This window comes from Phodopus roborovskii, unplaced genomic scaffold (genome assembly GCF_943737965.1).
Source record: "Phodopus roborovskii unplaced genomic scaffold, PHOROB, whole genome shotgun sequence".
Lineage (NCBI taxonomy): Eukaryota > Metazoa > Chordata > Mammalia > Rodentia > Cricetidae > Phodopus > Phodopus roborovskii.
Window position 1 is genome coordinate 9,645,341 of NW_026126413.1, and position 22,822 is coordinate 9,668,162.

Consider the following 22,822-nt stretch of genomic DNA (forward strand, 5'->3'; position numbering starts at 1 on the left):
TGCATATGACCTGCTTGGCAGGGAGAAGACAACATGCTACATCTCCTCCTACCCTGTTGATGCCAGCAGCAGGCACCCTTACCAGCTGAGCTGTCTTGCTGGACCCAAGGATTCTTTTCTTATCCTGAATTTATAAAGTATCTTCTTATATTAAATTGAAAGTTTTGAATAAGGTGAGAAGCAATAGCTAATGGTGCTCTGCAATCAATTGTGTGTCAACCACCCCATAGGGATTTAATACAGGATGGCAAGCAGTCATCATCCACATTTAGGATACTAAATGTCAGAGAAAAGGATGGTGTGCAGGAGAACTTGTGATACCTTCTTTTGAAAGAACAACTGTGACTTGCTTCTGTCCTCAACCAAGTCTAGACAGAAGGACTTCAGAGGGCTTCTTGGAGGCTTGTCATGAATCCTTTGCAGTTAGGGTCACAGAAGACTGGCATCTGATTCACACTGGGGAAAATGAATGGGTGTAAAGTCATTGTCTCTGATGATAGAGCAAAAGGAACAATCAGTGTGTGCTTAAGATTTGCTCTGGCAAAAGTGCTTCTCATGACCGAGGCTCTGTTCAAAAGGGAAGCAGCCTGGTAAATCCAGAACAAAGGGTGAGCAGGCTCAGCAGAGGAGAGGTAGACTTCCTCACTCTGTGTTCCAAAGATTCAAGAATCATCAGAATAGAGGGCATCCTCCCAGAATCATGTGAACTGTGGTGTATGTCAGATCTCAGAGGCGAGTCAAGCCCCCAAATCCTTACAAGATTCTCTCTTAAGAGAGAACCAACCTGTAAACAGTAGCAGGTCCCAGGAGTACACAGATGCCTCAGGATAAAGGTGCTCAGAAATTTATTCTTAACATTTGACTGCCAGTCATCTCCAGGTGGAGGTGAACTGTTTTTTAAAAATCATTAATCACACTCAATACAATATTGTGCAAGGAAGATTTTTTTTTTCTGGTGGGCACAGGAGTCTTTGTCACAGGTTCTGATAGTGGCGAATGCGGGTTGCATTCAGGTATGCATGCAACATGGACAGTGGGAATTTATAGCAGCTTAGTGTGGGGATCAGTGAGTGGGACATTATTAAGAGCTCAAGTAGCAGGAGTGAGGGAGATTATGATGCAATGGGTGCGTTAGGATTTTTACTGCAGGTAGGCCAGTGTGATAGGGCATGTCTGTGGGGAGATGAGGAAGAGGAGCTAGATGGGGTGTTGAGAGAGGTCAGATATCCAGGATTTTTTTTTTTGGTATGTTGATTTATCAGAGATATTTGCAAAAACTAGAGATTTGAAGAACTGTTGGCCAGTAAGAAGGCAAAATGGGTGAGACTAGGAGACAAGGAGGATTCTGGGAGGTGTAGTAGGAAGAATTAAGATGTAGGACATGAGAGGAGTAAAGGGGTCTGGACTCTCTCTCCGGTAAGATAAGACTACGTGGAAACACTTAGATTAGTAGAAATAGGTTAATATTTAAGACAGAGCTAGCCAATAAGAAACGCTAGTAACTGGGCAACAGCTTTATATCTAATACAGTGTCTCTGTGTGTTATTTGGGACTGACGTAGCTCTGGGACCAGGCTGGTGGAAAAACTGACTGTAACAGAAGAACTGTACTAACTCAACTATGAAACTGTTAAGAAGCCTGACTAAAATCTGGCCAAGGACAGAGTCTTTGTTGGGGGAAGGCTAGGATTTGCAGCATTAGAAGAGCCTGTCATATTATATGCTATATATAATTTATAAAGCAAATGTATTCTGTACATCATGATCACTTGTTTCCTGGCTTTCTTTTACTGACCTTGTAGCAAAATGGGTCAAAAGTGTAGTGATTTATTATTTATGATTTATTAAAGCTTGACTGAGAATTCAGAAAAGTGAAGTCAGCCTCAAGCTATATAGATCAGGTAGTGGTGACACACACCTTTAATCTTAGCAGCCAAAGCGAGGAGGTGGTGGTACACACCTTTAATACTAGGATTCAGGATTAAGAAGTAGACAGATATCTCTGTGAGTCCAAGGTAACCCAGATCTACACAAGAGTAAATCAGTCTAAAAGAGAATTGTAGCTCTCATCTTTAATCCAGCACTAGAGGGGTATAAAAGACAGGAACAAGTATCCAGTATCAGGCGTTCATTCTCCAGCTACACTGAGGAGAGGTTACAGTCTGAGGCTTGGTGAGAGCTTGTGGAGACAGGATCAGCCCATTCAGCCTGAGGTAGAGGTAAGAAGCTAGTGGCCAGCAGCTTTGCTCTTCTGATAGTCAGCTTGAAGTTTGAACCCCAATATCAGTCTATGGGCCTTTTGATTATTTGTACATATTGCAATTGTCTTTAATATGATTTACTTAACTATAGTTGTATACACTTTAAGGAATGTATGTAGCAACTGACTGTGAAATACCTTTAAAATCTAACACTTGTTCTTACAACCTAGCACCTTTCCTGCCTTCCTCTCTGTCCTCCCTACTAACCACTACTGGAGAGATCAGAGTCTGTGTTTAGTTCTGAGAGTGAAGAGAACCTGGAAATAGGGAAAAAATTATAATATCTAAAATATGTTTTGGTCGTCTCAGTTCTCAGAGACAAATGAGATAGCCCGCCATTCAATAACTCTGGCATTACATTAGAGAGAACGGATACACGGTGGAAGGCGTATAAAAGGCAGCAAAACCAGAAGGTGGAGTGAGTGTTGGAAGGGAAGCATGACAAATCAGATCGTGATGCCCACAGATCATGATGCCCATGTTACCTGGGTTTATAGCCATCAAAACTGCATGGCTTGTGTTTTATCTGTCCCAGCTAAGGCCTGCCAACATTGATCGACTTTTTGGTCTTTACTTATGTGACTTAGCTTGTAGATGATTAACCAGTTCTCAACTCTGACCTTCCATAAAAAAAAAAAAAAGAGCCCTCATATTATATTGTTCTTTGCAAGAGAACCAGTTTTGGTTTTATGACTTTCAGTGCTTGTAGCACAAGGGTCTGTCTGTCACTTAATGAAGAATCCACAATCCACAGTCTCAGCAAAGCACGTGCAGGTGATTCATCCTTGTACAACTATCACAACACGTCTGCACTACAACCTAGATTTTATAATATATATCTTACATATATATTATATAGATATTATATAAGCCATGTATTTGTGTTTCTAAACATAGAAAGTGCAGTAAAAACACAAAATACAAAGGCAAATATGGCACACCAGTATAGTGTATTCATGCATTCACTATGGATTGATCTTCCAGGTCTACAGGTTTCTCTGTGTAAGTCAGTAAAGGACAGATGAGTTGAATGTGAAAGTCTAGGATGTTATATGTTACTGTACATGGTTTTTTGAGACAGTGCTTCACAATGTAGACCAGACTTGCTTCAATCTCACAGAGATCTGACAGCCTCTGCCTCCAGAGTGCTGGGATTAAAGGTGTGATATGCCACACCCAGCATCTTCAAGACTTGTGAGGGGAGAGTATCTACTCTCATGTTAAAAAATAAGGAGCAATCTGCTTGGGGAGTGTTCTTCCTGGAACTTCAGATGTAATCTCTTTGGGAAACAGAGCTATTGTGGTTATAACTAGTCAAGATGAGCCTAAAGGAGGTAGGATGGACTCTAATCTAATATATTTAGTCACCCTAGAAGACAGGCACAGAGACACTACCATCCTGAAAGAAGATTATGCAATGAAGACAGAACACCACATATCTTTATGCAAATGAGTGCCAAGAACTGTTGGCAACATCTCCAGCTGCCAGCCACCACATACATCTCCTGATTGCTGAGTCTTTGTTGCGTCAAGAGGCCATGTGAAGGGACTGACCTCTGCCATCTTGGCTTGTGTAAGAACACTCTATGATGTTTGCAAAGTGATGAAATACATCTAACAGCACATTTCTCAGTACTGCCTGTCCTTGGGTGACACATGACTGTACTATAAAAACTAAAATCATTACATTGAGTTGCCTTGCATCAAAACTATGATTAAGCTCTTTTGGTTTTATTTCTTTCCCTTTATCAGTGGACACACACTTACATTAATTTAAATATATTTGCATGGTTATTTTAGTTACACACAAAGAAGGTTGCTCATTTGGCAATCTCATCTGTCCAGAAGCTATTACATTTTAGGATTTTATTAAATATTAATTATTTATATCAGTTTTACTTTTCTTCTTCCTCCTCCTTTATTTAGTCTCATGTAATCTGTGGCTGAAAATTGTATCCAGGGATAGCCTTGAATTTCTGATCTGCCTTTCTCCACCTTCTTAAAAGAAGGATTTGTTCTTCTTCTTATTTTTAACTCTCTCTCTGTGTGTGTGGGGTGGGGGTTGTGCATGGTGATGTGCTTGTGAATACAGGTGCCCAGGGGAGCTAGAAGCATCAGATTCTCCTGGATCTAGAATTACATGTAGTTTCAAGCTGCCTGATGCAGGAGCTGGGAATTGAACTCGGGTCCTCTGGAAGAGCAGTAAGTGCTTTTAACCATTGAGTCATCTCTTCAGTGCCACCACCCTGCCCTGCCTCTACCTCATAAGTGCTGGGATTATAGGTGTGTGGCCCCCATGGTTGATCTATTTTTAAGGCTAAAATAAGACTTGTGTACTGCTTTTTCTCTGTACATACAGAAATATCTAATGACTGAAATACAAACATTGAGCTGAGCACTAAAGGTCTGTGTATTTGTTTTGTTTTCTTTTTTTTTTTTTTTTAAAGATTTATTTATTATGTATACAGTGTTCTGACTGCATGTATGCCTGCAGGCCAGAAGAGGGCACAGATCTCATTACAGATGGTTGTGAGCCACCATGTGCCTGTGGGGAATTGAACTCAGGACCTCTGGAAGAACAGCCAGTGCTCTTAACATCTGAGCCATCTCTCCAACCTCCTATGTATTTATTTATATGTAAATTATTATAAAATAAAAAGAAGCAATGGAAAAGATTATGCTTTTTTTTTTCAATAGCAGGATATAGAATGTTATGCGTGGAGGGTCTTATTACACCTTATTATTTGCTTAACCCTCCTAAACAACCCACAAGCCATGAATGTGTTCTGCATTATCTGTAACCTGTGTTTGTTAGTCAAATACAGTCACCATTTTCAGGAAAGTTCACTTGAGCCTTTGTCATGAAATCCCAGAGCTGTTGCTGCTGTTAGTTCACAAACAAAGCAACACAGCAACTTGTGGACATATTTTCAAGCGTATGGCTGTGGTTCATTTGCTTAAGTGGCAGCAGGGCACTCCAGTGATTAATCCTTTATTGATAGTCATTAAGAATGCTTCTAGCTTTTTAAAATTAAAGTTAGCATGGCTGTGATAGCAATGAAGAAACAAACACACCAAGGCATAAACGTGTGAAAGACTCATTGCTAAGCCCCTCTCTCTCAAACCAATCTCTCCTCTTCCCAAGAGTATATGAGAACACTCATTTCCCCTACATTATCATCCGTACAGAGTTGGTCTGTCCTCCCACCTCTGCCCAAGCAAATAGATTAAATAAATCAGTTGACAAACATTGCATTAGCTATTTTAATGAATATTTCTTTCCTGAGTTGCATTAGTGTCTTTAAACACACATACACACACACACACACACACACACACACACACACACACACACACGTTTTAAACACTACAAAGTGGGAAAAATTGTGTGGAGAGAAAAGAGATGCCAAGAGACAGAAAAACAAACTTCTCAGCATTGAAGTCATCAGTGAGTGCTACTTGCTTGGATAGGCCAGCAAGGAGAATTTGTCAAATTTTTCAAATTAATTTCATAAGAATGTTGCATTTTATTCTTTAACTCTTTGACAGTCTGTCATAGCTTCTTATATTGCTTTTGAAATTTCAGCATTAAAAATCATTTTATTCATTTTAGTGAGTTTTTGGGATAAAGTTTCTTGCTTATTTTGTGTATGTGCATGTGTATGTGTGATGTGTATGCATGTGTGTGTGTGTGTGTGTTTGCATGCCTGTGAGCATACATATCGTGTTTGTGTATGTGTACTTGTATGTGTTCATGTTAAGCCAGAAGTTGATGCCTGGTATTCTCCTCAGTCACTTCATTACTGAGGCAGGGTCTCTCACTTATCCTGCAGCTCACTGGTTCAGCTAGTCTGTCTAGCCAGCTTGCCAAGTAGACTCCTCTAGCTCTGCCTCCTGAACGCTGGGATTGCAGGCAAGTTGCCATCCGACCAGACTTTATGTGGGGATGTGAATTTTGGTCCTCAGATTTGTGCACAGGAAACATTCTATCCACTGAGCCATCTCTCCAACCTTAAGCCCACATGTCCCAGGATGGCCATGCATGTGGACCAGTGTGAGAAACACACAAAACACACAAAAGTAAGGCAGTTATTTTATAACTGTGCAGCATTAGACATTCCAGAATGTGGACATACAGGGTGAGGACATACAGAGAATAGTTTGTAACCCCTGAATTCATGAACTTCCTCCATTTGTTTCCTCATTAACTGGGTGGTGGTGGGGGGGTATAATCTTGTACAGCACCTAGGTCTTACCCCTCCATTTGTCAATTGCATATATCATTTCTGAAACAAAAATTGTGCGTGGCTTCATCATTTTAAAACTTATCAGGAACATGACTTTCAGGCAAGCTTGGCTGTTAGTAATTTTCTACTCTGAACTTCTAGCTTGTTTAGTTATTCATTGATTTACTTTGTGGGAATGATAGCTAAACTAGCAGGCATTTACAAGAGTTGGGCAGACACTAGTTCAAGACACCTTTGAAAATGAACCATCAGATTTGATTTCTTTCACATAGGACCCTTTCTCAAAAAAGAGAATATATTATGTATTGCTATACATTAGACTACCCTTCACCTCTCCTTGTTACCCTAAAATATAGATTTGATAAGAAAGTTGGGATAAATGCTTTATTTCTTCCTTTATTAGTTTTATAATAAACAATACTACATAACTTCCAAGAGTGGTTAATTATATATTTGATGTAGTTCAATAGAGTTGATTATTTTAATCCAAACTAACTGAAAACTGAGTTTCATTTCTCCCCAGACTCTGTTTGAGTGTCAGGTTCCTGTCATCTCTGAAATGCTTGTGTTTCCCTGGAGGGTTCAGTCCCCCGACTCAGCTCATACAGTTTGAACTACAAGGCATCATGGATCCTTGCACAGATGCCCTCCTGTTCATCCTTTTCTGTCTTGCACTGAGGCTCTGAAGTCTATTTTAAAAGTTATTATTTTTCTTTAAAATATTACTGGCATTCTGGAGGTTTGTCTCTGTCATTTCTTCTTTGTGCTTCAAACATTGCAAAAGATGATACCTTTCTACTACAGGAGCAAGCGTTGAAAGAGAGTGGAACTTCAGACACCCAAATTTTCCCTACTTAGCTTAAGTTAGTAGGTGCTCAGAACAGAGGCTCCTGTCCGTGGAAAGTCAAGTATGACTTTGGGCATCTGCAGTAACTGACCAATCCTTGTTAGGTGTGCATATTCTCCTGCCCATCTGGGACAGTGGAGCTGAGTGTCCAAAGGTTTTGATGAGCAGGGGAATAGATACGAATTTACATGTCATTTTAACATAGAGGATATGGATTAAGAAGAGAGTGGAGGTCTAGATCTTTGCCTATTTATTATTTTGCTTGCTCTTAATCTTTATGAAGACTGTTTTTGTAAGCTTAAAAGACAATCATCAACTTGGCGGTTTTCATCTACAAAACAGCAGTGGCTTAAATATGATCTACTAGTAAATACAAAAGGCAGTGATGACAAAGATACCGCAGAGAGAAAGAAGGGCAGGAATTGGGCCACCAGAAAAGCCTAGTTCCATTCACTTATCCGACAAAAATAAATTAATAAATAATTTAATTAATTAACATACACATTAAAAATTCCAGGGAGAGAAAGAAATTCAGTCTTGTCCTGAAACTGTAAGTCCTCACTTGGCATGTGGACAGTCACACTAATGTGTGGCTTGAAAAGTTAACATGGTTGTGCTAACATCAATGACTGTGCTTACGCAACCTAAGACTTTGGACATAACCAGGCAATCATAGTCTTTATTTGTTGAAATGTCCTCATGTGTTATTTATCTGTAGTTTAAATTTAAAACCTTTGAATAAAGCTGGGTCTGGTGGTGAAGGCTTGAAATCCCAACCACTCATAAGACCGAAGCAGGAGGATCTCAAATCTGAAGCCAACCTGGGCTCCAGAGTACATGGAGTTCAGCCCAGGGGACTTTGAGACATCTTGACTTAAAAAGTAAAAGGAAGCCTGGAGGCAGGGCTCAGGGGCAGAGCACATGTCTAGTATCCATCGGGCCTCAAGCTTCAAGTTTGAATCACAAGGAACGCGAAAAGACCTCAGAGTGGGAGGTGTGGCAAACCACTTGCCGAGCTTACCGACCGAGTTTGGTACCTGGGCCCCACTCAGTGGAAGGAGAGAACCAGTTCCTGCAAATAGTACTTCTCTGAATGCCACACTCACCCTGTGGGGGCATTTTAAAAAGCAGCAGCAAATGACTTAAAAAAAAAAAAAAAAAAACCCTAGATCTTCACTGAGAAAATAATCATTTTGGGGTGTTGCTAGGCACCACTTACATTTGATGCGGTAGAAAAGTATTTATGCTTCTTTCCCTAAACAATCTGTATTTCAGAATAATTTATAGAATTGTGAGAAAAGTACAAGTGTATGTCTATTGGATTAGCGGATCTGAAAACCCTTGATAAACATTTCTTTTACTTAGGGGGCCATTTAGGGAGGCAGTATCAAAGGGAGCCACTTGGTGGACTGCAAAGCCTTCTGGGTCTAAGATTACCATCTGGCTTCAGAATGTTCTGGAGCCATGGCCCCTGGGACACGCAGGGAGGCGTAGATAACGGAATCAGAATCACTAGCAAACTGCACAAACCAGCCTTGGGGGAATAGCCTTACTTACCACGGTGGATCAGAAACTCTGAGCAAACCAGAGTTCATGAGAGTTCATTCAAGGAGCATTTTATTCATCTGGGAGGAGTCTCAGGAGCAAGGGTGGAGTCTGAGAACGGGGAGGAGCCTCAGGAGCTGGGGCGGGGCCTGGGAGACGGGGAGGAGCCTCAGGAGCTGGGGCGGGGCCTGGGAGACGGGGAGGAGCCTCAGGAGCTGGGGCGGGGCTTGGGCGTCAAAGGAGGAGCCTCTGGCTCCGGGGGCGGGGCGGGCCCTGGGATTGCGCAGGCGCGCTGCACTGACCTGTGGCGCAAGGCTGCGCACTGGTGTCGAGCGCTCAAGCACGAGCGCAAAGTATCCCGTGCCTCGCCAACCAAGCAGCCAGCGTGTGAGGCTTTTCGGGTCCTCAGCCGCCCACAGGGGTCTTTCCTCTTGTCACTAGCACTTTTATTTTTATGTTTTTAATTTCAAGCGCTTGGCTGAGGGGGAAGTAGAGGAGGAGATTAATAACCCTTGAGTGAGGGGCGAAGATGGAGACAGGTGCCCAGGTCTCAGACTGTGACAGCGATGAAACAGTGATTGAGGGGTCGGTGACAGAGAACGAACTGGACGATGAGGAGCTCCCCTGGAGAAGGTACGTCTTTGGTTGACTTTGTCCCTCAGGGACATACTAGCACTATGTTCGTGTGGTGATAAAATAACTGTGAGTTCGAGGCCAGCCTGGTCTTCTACAGAGCTAGTGCCCGAGAGGCTCCAAAGCCACACAGAGAAACCCTGTCTCGAAAAACCAAAAGGAAAAACAAACAAAAACCCTGAGGGAGTTTGGAGCAAAAGAGCCAAGCATGGGAGACATAAGCTTAAACAGTCGTATTAAATTAGCTCATGCAAGTATTTTGATCAAGATCAATGCCAATATAGAGGAGGTTCTCCTACTGATGAAGGTTGAATGTGGTCAAACACTGTCTTTGGACCATTATGTCGAAAGCATGCTTTAATTAGATGTTTTTAACTAAATTAAAAGATCAACATGATTTTGTTACTTCCTTTGGTATTAGTCTGTGATGTAGACGTGTAAGATGAAATAAATCCTTTCTTACCAAAGTTGCATTTGGTTATGGTGTTTTATCACAGCCAATAACTAAAATAATCTTAACTAAGACAATTAAGTGCTATTAATATGTCTCTTGTCCCCTTAAACATAATGACAAAATATTTGTAAAAATGAATGTAACTAGGCGAACTTTTTTCTTCTTGGGTAAATTCTATTTCAAAGTAAATGTTCCTGAAATAGTGCTTTGAAATGTATGTATTTATAGTAGTATAAAGAACTTTAGCAATTTAAGTTCTAATAAAAGTGATAACTAAAATGTTAACTCTGATATTTTGGAAATATCTAATGTGTTTTGTTTGTTTTGTTTTTGCATTTGAAAGGCTGCTCTTGAATCAAGACACATCTTTGAAATCTGAGTTCTGTTTTCATTCTGGTGTAGATGGAATGTGGAAAGGTGAGAAAAAGCATTTACTAGATCTTGTCAATGTCCCAAGTATCATTCTGTTAACTTCATATTTTATGTTACTCTTCTTCTTTAACATACACACAAAAAATTATTACATGCACTTGTAACAGATCCTAAGATGCCTTAAGATCTGTAATAGAGATAGTATTGGGAACTGCAGCTTCCAGCGGCTGTGTCGGGCTCCTAAAATGGGTACAGAAGTATTGTAGTGACATCTGGACAGCTCTTCTCATCATCTTCTAATCCCTAGCTAAAGTCTAAAACTTATTTATAAAAGTACAAAATAACATTTTTAAACAATTTTCATGGTTTATTATTTATTTTTAAAACTTAGAACACAGAGTAATGAATTCTTTTATGGCCTTTTCATACATATATGTCATTATAATTCTTATTTATCTCTCATCAATAAGACATGTGTGTGTGTGTGTGTGTGTGTGTGCCTGTGTGTTTATAGATATACGTGTGTGTGAGTACACATGCTTATGTATGTGCATGCACTTGGAAGGACAACCTCATGTATCATCTCTCATGCATACAACCTTTATTTATTTATGTTTTTTCCTGGAACTTATCAAGTTAGGTTGCTTTGTCAACAGGGAATCTTGTGTTGAGACTTGTTTTGTGTCCTAGTATGAGATCTGTTTTAGAGAAAGTTCCATGGGCTGCTGGAAAGAATGTGTATTCTTTAGTGTTTTAGGCAGAATGTCTTGCAAATACTGTTAGGTCTATTTTATTTATGTCATTTAACTACAGTTTGTATTTTACTTTTTTCCCCCCAGATGACCTGTCATTGGTAAAAGTTGGAGTATTGAAATTGCCCACTATCTCTGTGTTGGAATTCATTTGTGGGCTTAAGTCTAATAGGATTTTTTTTGTTGTTGTTGTTGATGTGTGTGCATGTGCAAAATTGGGTGCTTCTTTGTTTGGTGCATATATGTTTAGGGTTATAATATTCTGTTGTTTTCCTTTAATGAGTATAGAGTGTTTTTCCCATTCTTTCTAACTAGTTTTGATTTGAAGTCTGCAGATATGTTTTTTGCCCTTTTACTCTGAGGTTGTGTCTGCTTCTTGGTCGTGAGGTATACCTTTCTTGGAAGTATCAAAAATACAGATCCTGTTTTCTGATCCAGTCTGTTAGTCTTTGTGTGTTGGGGGGATTCATATCATTTATATTAAGAGTTACTGAATCACATATGTTAATTCCTTACATTTGTTACCCTTGTTAAACCACTTTGATTCAGTGTTCTGGAACTGTTTGTTTCTTGTGTCTTCTCGAACATGCTTTAAGATATTCAGATCTGCTGGACTATGATGAAGCATGACTTTAGCCCCAGCACATGGTAAGCAGAGGCAGGTAGACCTCTGAGAGTTCGAGGCCAGCCTGGTCTACAGAGTGAGTTCCAGGACAGCCAGACCTACTCAGAGAAACCCTGTCTCAAAAAAAAAAAAAAAAAAACAAAAAAGATCTTTAGATTTAAGCATTCCTTTCTGTATCCTATGGTGGTCATAGTTTTTTAAAATCTGGAAAGTTTTCTTTTTCCTTTGATTATGACCAATAGTTTTTCTGGGTACAGTGGTGTTATTTGTGCTCTTTACTAACTTCGGGCTTTTGGTATTCATTGAAAAATCAGCTGTTAATTCATGATGGGCCTGCCTTTCTATGCGACTTGATCTTTGTCTCTTGGTGCTCTCAATATCTTTTCTTTGTTCTGTCGCTTAGTGTTTTGATATGATGTGGGGAGGAGTTTCTTTCTTGGCTTTGTCTATTTGATATTCTGTATGCCTCTTGGACTTGGATGGGCATTTCTTTCCTTAGATTAACAAAGTTTTATGTAATTTTATTTAATATATTTTCTATGCATATGTGTTCTTTTTCTATTATTCATAGATTTTGTCTTTTTATAGTGTTCCAGACTTCCTTCATTTCCATTTTTGAGTGTGTGTGTGTGTGTGTGTGTGTGTGAAATTCAACATTTTCTCTGATCTATTTACTCTGCTTTTAACATTCTCTGATACAGTTCCCTTACTTGTCTTCAAGACCTGATGTTCTCTCTTCAATTTGATCTAATCTATCAGTGAATCTTTACTCTGAAATTTTTGTTTGAATTTCCTAATTTTTTATTTCAAGTTTTGTTTTATTCTTCAGAAATTTTGTTTTTTAAATTCCATTTTCATATGTTGAATTATTTTTGTTATATCATTGATCTGTTTTTGTTTTCTTTCCAGTGTTTATCATGTTTATTATTGCTATTTTGAAATCATTTTCTTGTATGTTATCTAAATCACTCTTCTTGGGGGATATTACTGTGTGAGAATCATTTTTTGGAGGAGACCTATATCTTTGGTTATTCATACTTTTTGTATTTGCAATGGAAGATAGGTCATTGGTAAAGTTTCTTGGAATGAGAATCCAGTTTCTCTTTGTTACTGAGTGTTGGAAGCCATGCTTCCTGTTACCCCTAACTTGTCAGATGGTTGGTGAGCTGTATGGGTTAGGGTCTTAGAGAAGCCTTTAAGCAATTCATTGTTAATGTTCATTGGGATATCAGAAATAGTCCCAGTTCAGCTTGAGCTAAGTAAGGTTTCTAAACCCAGGAGCAGACTTACTATAGAGTTAGATGATTCCCACAGCCAGTCTTCGGGAGCTTGGGGGAGGTGTTTAGGACTTTTCCTCAGGCAATCTGAGATGAATCCCTACCCAAAGAGAAAAGGCACTCTGTCTTCTGAGTTTTCTCATTTGCTCAGGATTTGTCTTTCTGTGTCTCCTTTGGTATAATTTCAAGCTCCATTAGTTTTTTCCCTGCAAATATCATGATTTCATTTTTATTCATGAATGGATGATTTTGCATTGTATATATGCCCCACTTTTCCTTTTTCTGTTGATGGACATCTAGGCTGTTTTTTACTTCCTGGCTATTGTAATAGTGTAGCTGTAAGTATGAATATGTAAGTATCTCTATGGTTTGTTGATTTAGAGTTCTTTGGGCATATGCTTAAGGATGGGATAATTGTGTTATATGGTAGTTTTATTTTTTAGGGAATATCCATGGTGACTGTAAAAGTTTACAGTACCAACAGTAGTGTCTAAGGGTTTGTCTTCTTTCATATTCTCACTAGCATTTGGTATTTACTTTCTTGATGACAATCATTAAAACTAGGGTGAGATGGAACTCAGCAGTTTTATTTTGCATGTCCATGACAGCGAAGGATGCTGAACACTTTTTCAAATATGTATTGGCTCTTTATGTATGTCTTTATGTTTGTCTTATTGAGAATTCTCTTATTCAGTTTATCAGTACATTGTGTAGCTCTCTTGGAACTCCTTCTATAGACTAGGCTGGCTGAGATCTGATAACAAAGATCCACCTATCTCTCCCATCCAAGTGCTGGAATTAAAGACATGTGTCATTATATTTTCTGATTAGATGATTTTCCTTGGTGTTTAATTTTTGAAGGTCTCCATATTGATCACATATCTGATGTGTGGCAGAGATGTCTTTCCCATTCTGTAGGAGGTATCCTCACTGTGGTCATTGTTTCCTTTGATATACAGATGCTCTTTATTTTCATGTAATCTTGTTTGACTATTTTGAGATTATTTCTTGTGCTGTTGGTGTCCTTTCTAGAAAAATTGTTATGCCTGTATCTTGAAGTATTTTAATCTAGAAATTTCAAAGCTTTAGGTCCTTCATTAAGGTTTTAATTGATTTTGAAGTGAGTTTTTACATGAGTGATAGGCTCTGGTCTCTCTTTTTAAAAATTCATTTGTTTGTGTACATGTTCATGCTTGCGTATATGTGTGCGTGTACATACGCCCATTTGGAGGATATCCTTGGGTCTCATTCTCAGAAACTCTTGTTTGCATTTCAGACTGGATCTCTCATTGGCCTGGATCTCACTTATTAGGCTAAAATGTCTGTCCAGTAAGCCCCAGAGATCATCTTGTCTCTACTTCCCCAGTGCTGAGATTATAAGCATGTGCCATTACACAGCATTTTTGCATGCGCTCTGGAGCCAAACTCATGCCCTTGTGCTTTTAGGGTGAATAAATGCTCTCCTGGCTGAGCTGTGTCTTTAGTCTGCTTTCATTCTTCTATGCTTAATATGTTCAGGGTATTTTTGCATATGAGAAAAAAGAATTCTAATTTATTGTTCCAAATAGTAAACTTAATTGTCCCATTATGATATATGAGTATTCATTTTATTCTGTTTAAAACACTATAGTTCTGATATATTAATTTATAGATTGCTTTATTTATTGTGTGTGTGTATGTATCAGAGGACAGTTGTGAGAGTTGGTTCTTTCCTTCTACCGTGTGTGTACTAGGGATTGAATTTAGGTGGTCAGCAAATTCATTTGTGATTATTTCTATGCCATTAGTATATTAGTATCTTAAGATCTTTGGATCTTGGAAGAAATCATATAGTTACTTCTGAGGCAACTTTTTATGTTGACTGACAAAGTGTGTCTTAGCTTGGGCTGCTTTAACAAATGACGACAAGCACTTTATCCACTAAGACATTTCTCCAGTTCTAGTGTATAAAATTTTCTATACATACATATTGCATTTTTTCATCCCGAGGCCAAGAAATGCAAGCATTGTTTTGTTCAGTGCAGTATGATCCCCTACTAAGAAATAATAAAACAATATTGACATATGAAAGTCACAGTTAAGAAACTATGATATATAATTATTTGAATCCAGGCCTCACATATGCTAAACATTAACCCTACCATTTAATAATATATAATATTGTCCCATTGTCAAATGACATTTTACCATATTTATAAAATTCTTGAATTCAGACCTGGCGGTGGTAGTGTACACCTTTAATCCCAGCACTCGGGAAGCAGAGGCAGGCAGATCTCTGTGAGTTCAAGATCAGCCTGGACTACAGAGGGAGTGACAGGACAGGCTCCAAAGCTTCACAGAGAAACCCTGTCTAGAAAAACAAAACAAAACAAAATTCTTGAATTCATACAAAAGTAGAATAATGAAACTAGTGCAAGTGATTGATTCATTATGTTTCATTATAGGAATGCCTTCCCCTGTGATTCATCTTGGGCTCAAACTCAGAAAGGACTCAGAAGAGCAAAAGAATAAAAATGAGGTGATACCCACTCTTAGTGAGGACCTAATATTACAGGTGCATTGATGTTGTTTGAACATATACCTATCAAAAGCAACTGCTATCTGGCAAATTAGTAATTATAAGTTGTTTTTGTTTTTGTCTATTATTGTTTTGGTTCTCTTCCTTTGTTCAGTTATACCTTTTAAAATCAATCATTCAATTTCTATGTTGCATATTTGATGAAGATCATCTGTTTTAGGACATAGAATTTAAAATGTTTCCCTTTTTACTCTTCCAATCTTCTTTTTTCAGTGGAGATAAGGAACTAAAAGGAACAGAAGCTAGACATAGGATGTAATAACTATTATTTTCATTTCTATTTTGTATCAGTTCATTTTAAAGTTTGTGAAGAAAATACTAGTCTGTGTGGTGTAATTTGAGATATACAGCATTAAAGACCCTCTGTTATCTTTGTATGTGAGTATGTATGTAGATAGTTGAAGAGTTATTTGCTTCTTCCTAGTGCAAAACTATTGGGGGACGTAGGGAATGATTTAGTTAGCACTTTGGCTTGATTGAGTCAGTCAGCCTGGGATACCTACCTACAGAGTCTTAAGGAATGAAAGGGAGGGTGCATAATATGAATATGTTTGTTTTCAAGACAGGATCTTACTTTGTAGTACAGACTTTTCTGGGACTTAATATGTAGCTCAGGCTGGCCTTGAATTTGGGAGTCTTCCTGACTCTTTTCTTCTAAAACAAAACCAAACAAACAAAAGAAAACAACAACAACAAAAAAAAAAACCAAGAACAGGTTTATTAGAAAAACTGAACAAAGCAAAGATGTATTGTACAGGCACAGATATGCGGCAGGCTAGGGAATGAGCATTGCATGGGGGGTTTCTGAAGTCTGGGTTTTTAATTAAGGTCTTTTTTCTTGGGGGTCAGAGGGGTTAGCTTTAAACTCCTAAAAGACCTATCTCTTCCACATGCAGGGCAGGAGTTTTCACCTTAGATCGCCAGCCAGGACTATCATGGCACCATTTTGTCCAATAGTACTGTTAATGGGTATTAACAGGCTGAGAGGTTGCTCATTACAGGGAGTTTCTGCTTTCAAAGCTCAGTGAGCCAAGTTCTCACTGCTGGGGAAAATACCTGACCCCAAGTGGCATAACTTCATTTAAGCTACATATGCATGTATACACATACACGGAACATTAATTTGCAAAAGATGGAGACTGTCATATATCATGATTTTTGTGTGTGTTTAAAAAATAGGATTGTATTAATGTTATTGTTATTAATGTTATTGTTAAAATGTTTGTACATTAAGGCCAATGGTGTTATTTTCAGAAAGCTTTATTTATAGATCATAGAAATAGACAGGGGCTTCCAGAGAAATATTTTTTTTTTAATGCTGACAACATATTTAAGGCTATGTTCTTTTTAAACTGAGCAAGGCAAATTTTACTGTGAAATCTTAAACTGGAAAGTTGTATCAGTGAATTTTATCTTTATTGAACAGGACACAATAGCTTTAATTTTTCTGATCTAATATGAGAGTTAACAAAGTCAGCCAATCATTTAATGTACAGAAGTACATTTCTGTCTTAAGGAAGAATAATGAGGACTCAGAATCTGACTAGAATGGTCGCTCAGAATCATAATAGATCAATAAGAGGAGGGGCATGTGGAGTAAAAGTCCTTTCCCTTTCTGGATGTCCCACACAGTTTCACTAGAATATTTGGTCCCCAGCAGATGGCACTATTTTGGAAGCTCATGGAGCCTGTTAGGAAGTAAGGCCTAGTGAGTCAGAGCAGAAGGTTCTTCCAGGCCCTTTGTTTCCTGGTCTACTAAATGTAAGCAGTCTGTATCACAAGCTCATGCCATCCCAGCACCCAGCCGCTGTTACCTACTCCTGCCACAATTCATTACAACTGGACTGTGAACCAAAGAAAATATCTTTCTTTCTTTAAATTGCTTCTGTCAGGTATTTAGTCATAGTAATGAGAAAAATAATTTATTTTATAGAAGTAAGTTAAGGAGAATATATAAACTAAGTAATAACCAGAAGAAAATATAATAGGAAGTAGAGATAAAAGAAAGATTAGTAATTTAGATGTAGTAAAAATTAAAAACTATTGAGCATGAAAGGCTACAAAGAATTATTGCAATGCAACAAAAACAATTCAGTTAGAAAATGAGAAAAGGGTTAGACGTAGTGGTGTAGCCTGTAATAACTCAGACTCAGGACACTGAGACCAGAAGATTGCAAGTTCAAGGACTGCTGGTGCTATAGGGAATTCGGGTCCATCCTGGAAAACTGTCTAAAGGTAAAAGAAATAAAATGAGGGCTGAGGTTATAGCTCAGTAATAGAGTGTTTTGCTAGAATACATGAGGTCCTTGGTTCAGTCCCCAGTACTGTAAAGAAAAAAGGAAGGGGAATAGCATAGAACTTGAATAGTTTACCAAGAAGCTATATAAATAACGAATAAGCATGAAAAAAACTATGCAAACTAAATCTCCTTTGGGAATCATTTCACACTCATTAAGATGACCATTACAGAAAGCAAACAACAGAAAATAAAGGTTAGCAAGGAGGTCCTGAACTTGGAACCTTTGCACTGTGCAAGTATGAATGTAAAATGGTACATTGTATGGTGATTTCCCCCCAAAATTAAGCAATAGGATGCTTCATGATCTAGCAATTCCACCTCTGAATCTATACCTGAAAGAAGAGAAAGTAGGGATCTGAAGAAAGTTTTTATACTCCTGTTCACTGCAGAATTATTCTATACCAGTATTTATTCACAATAGCCAAAAAATGGTGGAAGCATTGCAAGTGTTCATAAATGCTGAGTGGATAAGTAATATGCAGTATATAGTGTAAGGAGTATTGTTTTTTTTTTTCTGCCCGCTGCCTGGTCTTGTCCCGCCACTGCTCCAGCCCCAATTAACTCACCGAGACTCTGTATTTGATATTATGCTGTTGGCCCGGTTACTTGTTTCTTATCGGCTAGCTCTGCCATAATTATTAACCCATTTCTGCTGATCTATGTATTTCTCTTACCCGGGAGCCGGCCGGCATTCTGCTTTCTCCCGACTCTCCATCTTGGCTCCTCCTTCCTACTTCCTATTTCCTCCTTGTCTCCTAGTCCCTCCTATCTTCCTTTCCTATTGGCCAACAGTACTTTATTCATTAACCAGTATGAAAAACATATACAGAATGACATCTCCCATCATCATAGTCAATGGAAGTTACTCAGCCTTAAACAAGAAGAAAATACTGATACATTCTACAACTAGGCTCAGCCTTGTACTGTGTCAAATAAACCATTCACAAAATAACAAATACTGTATGGTTCCTACTCCATGATATTTCTAGAGAAGTCAAATCTGTAGAGACAGAAAGTAGATTGCCATCTGTGAGGGTAGAAAGAAATGGGGGATTTTTGTTTAAAAGACATGGACTTTGAGATCCTGTTCCTTTCCCCTTCTGTGAGGGACCTTGTATGAATCTCATAGGTTCCACCTTGTATGCTAGATCTCCTGAGCATATTGGGAGTGGGAGGGGGCAGTGAGTGGAGAGGGAGTTAGGAGAAAGAGAAGGGGAGGAAGGGAGAATATGTGGGCCAGGAAGATTGAGTCAGGGGACGAATAGATGAGAGCCCCCCCAAACAAAAGAGAGAGAGAGAGAGATACCATAATAGAGGGAGCCATTATAGGTTGGAAGAGAAAACTGACTCTAGAGAAATATCCAGAGACCTACAAGGATGACCCCAACTAACAATCTGAGCAACAGTGGAAAGGCTACCGTAAATGCCCTTCCCTGATAATGAGATTGATGACTAACTTACCCACCATCATAGAGCCCTCATCTAGTAGCTGATGGAAACAGAAGCAGATACCCACAGCTAAACACTGAGCCGAACTCCTGAAATCCAGTTGCAGAGAGGGAGGAGTGATAAGAAAAGGGATCAAGACCAGGCTACAGAAACAGCTGACCTGAACAGGGGAGCTCATGGACCCCAAGACTGATAGCTGGGAAACCAGCATTGTATGGACTCAGACCCCCTGAACATGGGTCTCAGTTAGAAGGCCTGGGCAGTCTAAGGCACCTCTGACAGTGGAACCAGGATGTATCTCTGGTGCACAAAAGGACTTTGGGAGCACATTCCCCGTGGAGGGATATTCCCTTAACCTAGAGGCTAGACCTTACTCCAAATGACTTGACAGATTTTGATAATCCCTCCCCTCCTATGGAGTGGGGGGAGCATGGGAGGGAGGGAGAGGGAACTGGGATGGATATGTAAAATAAGGAAAAAAAATATATATGGACTTTGAGCTGAGGAGTTTCAGATGAGAAAGTTCTGGAAATTCATGGTAGTAATAGTTGTGCAAAATGTAAGTTACTTAATTCTCCAGAACTATGCACTTAAAAATAGTTAAGATGGCACATTATGTATATTTTTCCACAATTAACAAAAAAAAGAAGAAAGAAAGAAAGAAAGAAAGAAAAGGAAAAGAAAAAAACTCAAAAGGCCTAAACTTTATGCAAAGAACTCCAGGCAAATGAGAAATGCTGAGAGTGGGCGAGATAGGACAGCACACCAGTTATTCAATACCAAATGGTGGCATTTTACAGACTGAGCATGCTATTTGTGCCTTTAGGAACAACAGTTGATGAAAAAGAGACCACCAATTTAAAAGAACAAAGGAGGGTATAAGGGAGAGTTTAAAGGGAGGAAAAATAAGGGGAAATGATGTAATTGTATTTTAATCTCAAAAACATTTAAAAAGCTAAGAAACACTAATGTAAGAATTTTCTGGAGTGTTAAGCCGTTTTGTTTGTTTCATTATATTATCATTCCTTAGTTTGTAAAAACAAAAAACAAAAAAAACCTACTCTTTTTTTCCCCCCTTAGGATTCTCAAGATGAAGCAATACAAAATCAAGTTCTGTTACAGTTAAGTATAATGACTTGTGGCTTGATTATATTATAGGGTGTTTATTTTGTTACTGTTTTCTCAGTTAAGATGAGTCTTTGTTTTTATAAAACTTAAAATTAGGTATTCTGGAATGTTAGTGGGGTAAATATAGATTGTTTTATAAACATTTAAGGTAAATTTAATTTCTTTTGAAAACTTGAATTAGATTAAAGTAACTTTTTCTGTCTGCTAATCTTATTTAAACAGTGAATGTATAGCATTGTATAAAGGAAGGGTTTGTACAGTCTTTGGAGTAATGAAACTTTATATTCCCCTAGTTCTTAAAAAAACAGTGGTTCTCAAAATACAGCTTGTAGACTCCTGTGTAGTTCCTGAGATTCTTTTAGGAATCCTGGAAAATTAATAACACTAACAGTATTTGCCTCTTTCCATGGGGTTTACATTTGCACCAACAGTGCTTAGCAATAAGTAAAATGCTTAATGGCCTTTGCAGGAACCAAGGCAGCAAACTGCCATGTGCTAATTGTAAATAGCAAATGATGGTAACTTTGCTTAAAGAATGTATTTAATGGATGTAGGTGTGAAAGGAGGGCCAGGGAGTTGGGGAGGCATCTATTCTGGGTACAGACCTAGTGTGGCTGCTTTGAGGCAACCAACATTCTTTCCTACATCCTTTTTCCATTCTTGCTAATCCTTGTCTCTCCAGAGGCCATGGGATTTGGTGTACATGAAATTTATATCAATGTGATAGCAGGAGTTTTATGGACATTGCTTGATTAAGATAGCAAGCCTGGACCAGTCAGAAAAACAGGCCCTGCCTCCAACTCTGGCAGACATTTGCTGCTCAGGTGCAGGCCACACAAGTCAGAGATCCTCTGCTACACCAAAGGCCAAGCAAGCCTCCAGAAGGCCAGCCCCCAACTTGGACTGAGACTCCCTACTTGATCAGGTCATGCCAGCCACCAGAAATGCAGGCCATAAAGACCAGAAGACCAAAGAGGAAAGAGAAACCAAGGAACAAAACACCTATCTAAGAAAGACAAACTCAGAAATCAGCACCTAAATCTATAATACACAATACACAATACATAAACCACAAATGCAGATGTCTAAACACCTGTGTAAGAATACAGTCAACTACAGCCAGGGCAACATGTCACCACCAGAGTCAAGCTATTCTGTGACAGTAAGACCTGAATATTCCAATGCAACTGAAGCACAAGAAAACAGCCTTAAAAACAACTTTATGAAGATGATAGAAATCCATAAAGAGGGAATGAAAAAAATCCCTTAAAGTAATCAAGGAAAAGACAAACAAAATTTGGAGGAATCAATAAATCCCTTAAAGAGTGACAAGAATGGGAAGAAAAAAATAAACAGGTGAAGGAAACTGTTCAAACCTGAAAATCAAAATAGGGATTTTCTTTTCATTTCCTCTTTAAGGATTTCTATCAACTTTATAATTGAAGGAATTTTGAAAATGGAAAATCTGGGTAAGTGGACAGGAGCTGTAGGTACAAGCACCACCAACAGAATACAAGAGATGGAAGACAAAATCTCAGGCATTGGAGATACAATTGAAGAAATAGATTCATAGGTCAAAGAAAATGTTAAGTCTAAAATATTCCTAACACAAAACATCCAAGGAATCTGAAAAGACTAATGTAAGAACAATAGGAATGGAAAAAGTGTCCTAGCTCAAACAAACAAACAAACAAAAACAGAAAATATATTTAATAAAATAATAGAAGAAAACTTTTCTAACCTAAAAAATGTACATGCCTATAAATTACAAGAAGCTTATAGAACACCAAGTAGCTTGGATCAGAAAAGTAAGTCCATGCACCACATAATAATCAAAACACTAAAGAAGAAGAACAAAGAAAGTATATTAAAAGTTGCAAGATATAAAGGCAGACCTGGTAGAATTATACCCAATGTCTCAATGGAGACTGTAAGATCCAGAAGAACTAGACAGATGTCTTGCATACACTTTTATTTATGTGGTGGATTGCATTGATAGATTTTCATATGTTGAACCATCCCTGAATCTCTGGGATGAAGCCTACTTAATCATGGTGGATGACTTTTTGTTTTCTTTTTTGATCTTGGATCCAATTTGTCAGTTTTTTATTGAGTATTTTTGCATCAGTGTTTATGAGAAAAATTGGTCTACTCTTTCTTTGTTGCATCTTTGTGTGGATTGGGTAGCTATAGCCTTAAAAAAGTGTTTGACAATGTTCCTTCTGTTTCTATTGTGTGGAACAACTTGAGGAGTATTGATATTAGCTATTCTTTGAAATTCTGGTAGAATTCTTCACTGAAACTGGCTCTGGGCTTTTTTTGGTTGGAAACTTTTGATGACTGCTTCTATTTCCTT

General features: G+C 38.5%; 1 protein-coding gene across 1 annotated transcript in view; it reads left to right on the top strand.

Moving 5' to 3' along the window:
• The first annotated feature begins 9,381 nt into the window (after positions 1-9,381).
• Positions 9,382-22,822, top strand: part of Ankrd31 (ankyrin repeat domain 31) — a 98,129-nt gene continuing 84,688 nt past the window's right edge. The window contains exons 1-4 of the mRNA XM_051182919.1: positions 9,382-9,532; positions 10,330-10,403; positions 15,457-15,566; positions 20,419-20,459. Coding sequence (XP_051038876.1) covers positions 9,429-9,532; positions 10,330-10,403; positions 15,457-15,566; positions 20,419-20,459 — 329 coding nt within the window. The 5' untranslated portion in view covers positions 9,382-9,428. The remainder of the gene's footprint in view (positions 9,533-10,329; positions 10,404-15,456; positions 15,567-20,418; positions 20,460-22,822) is intronic.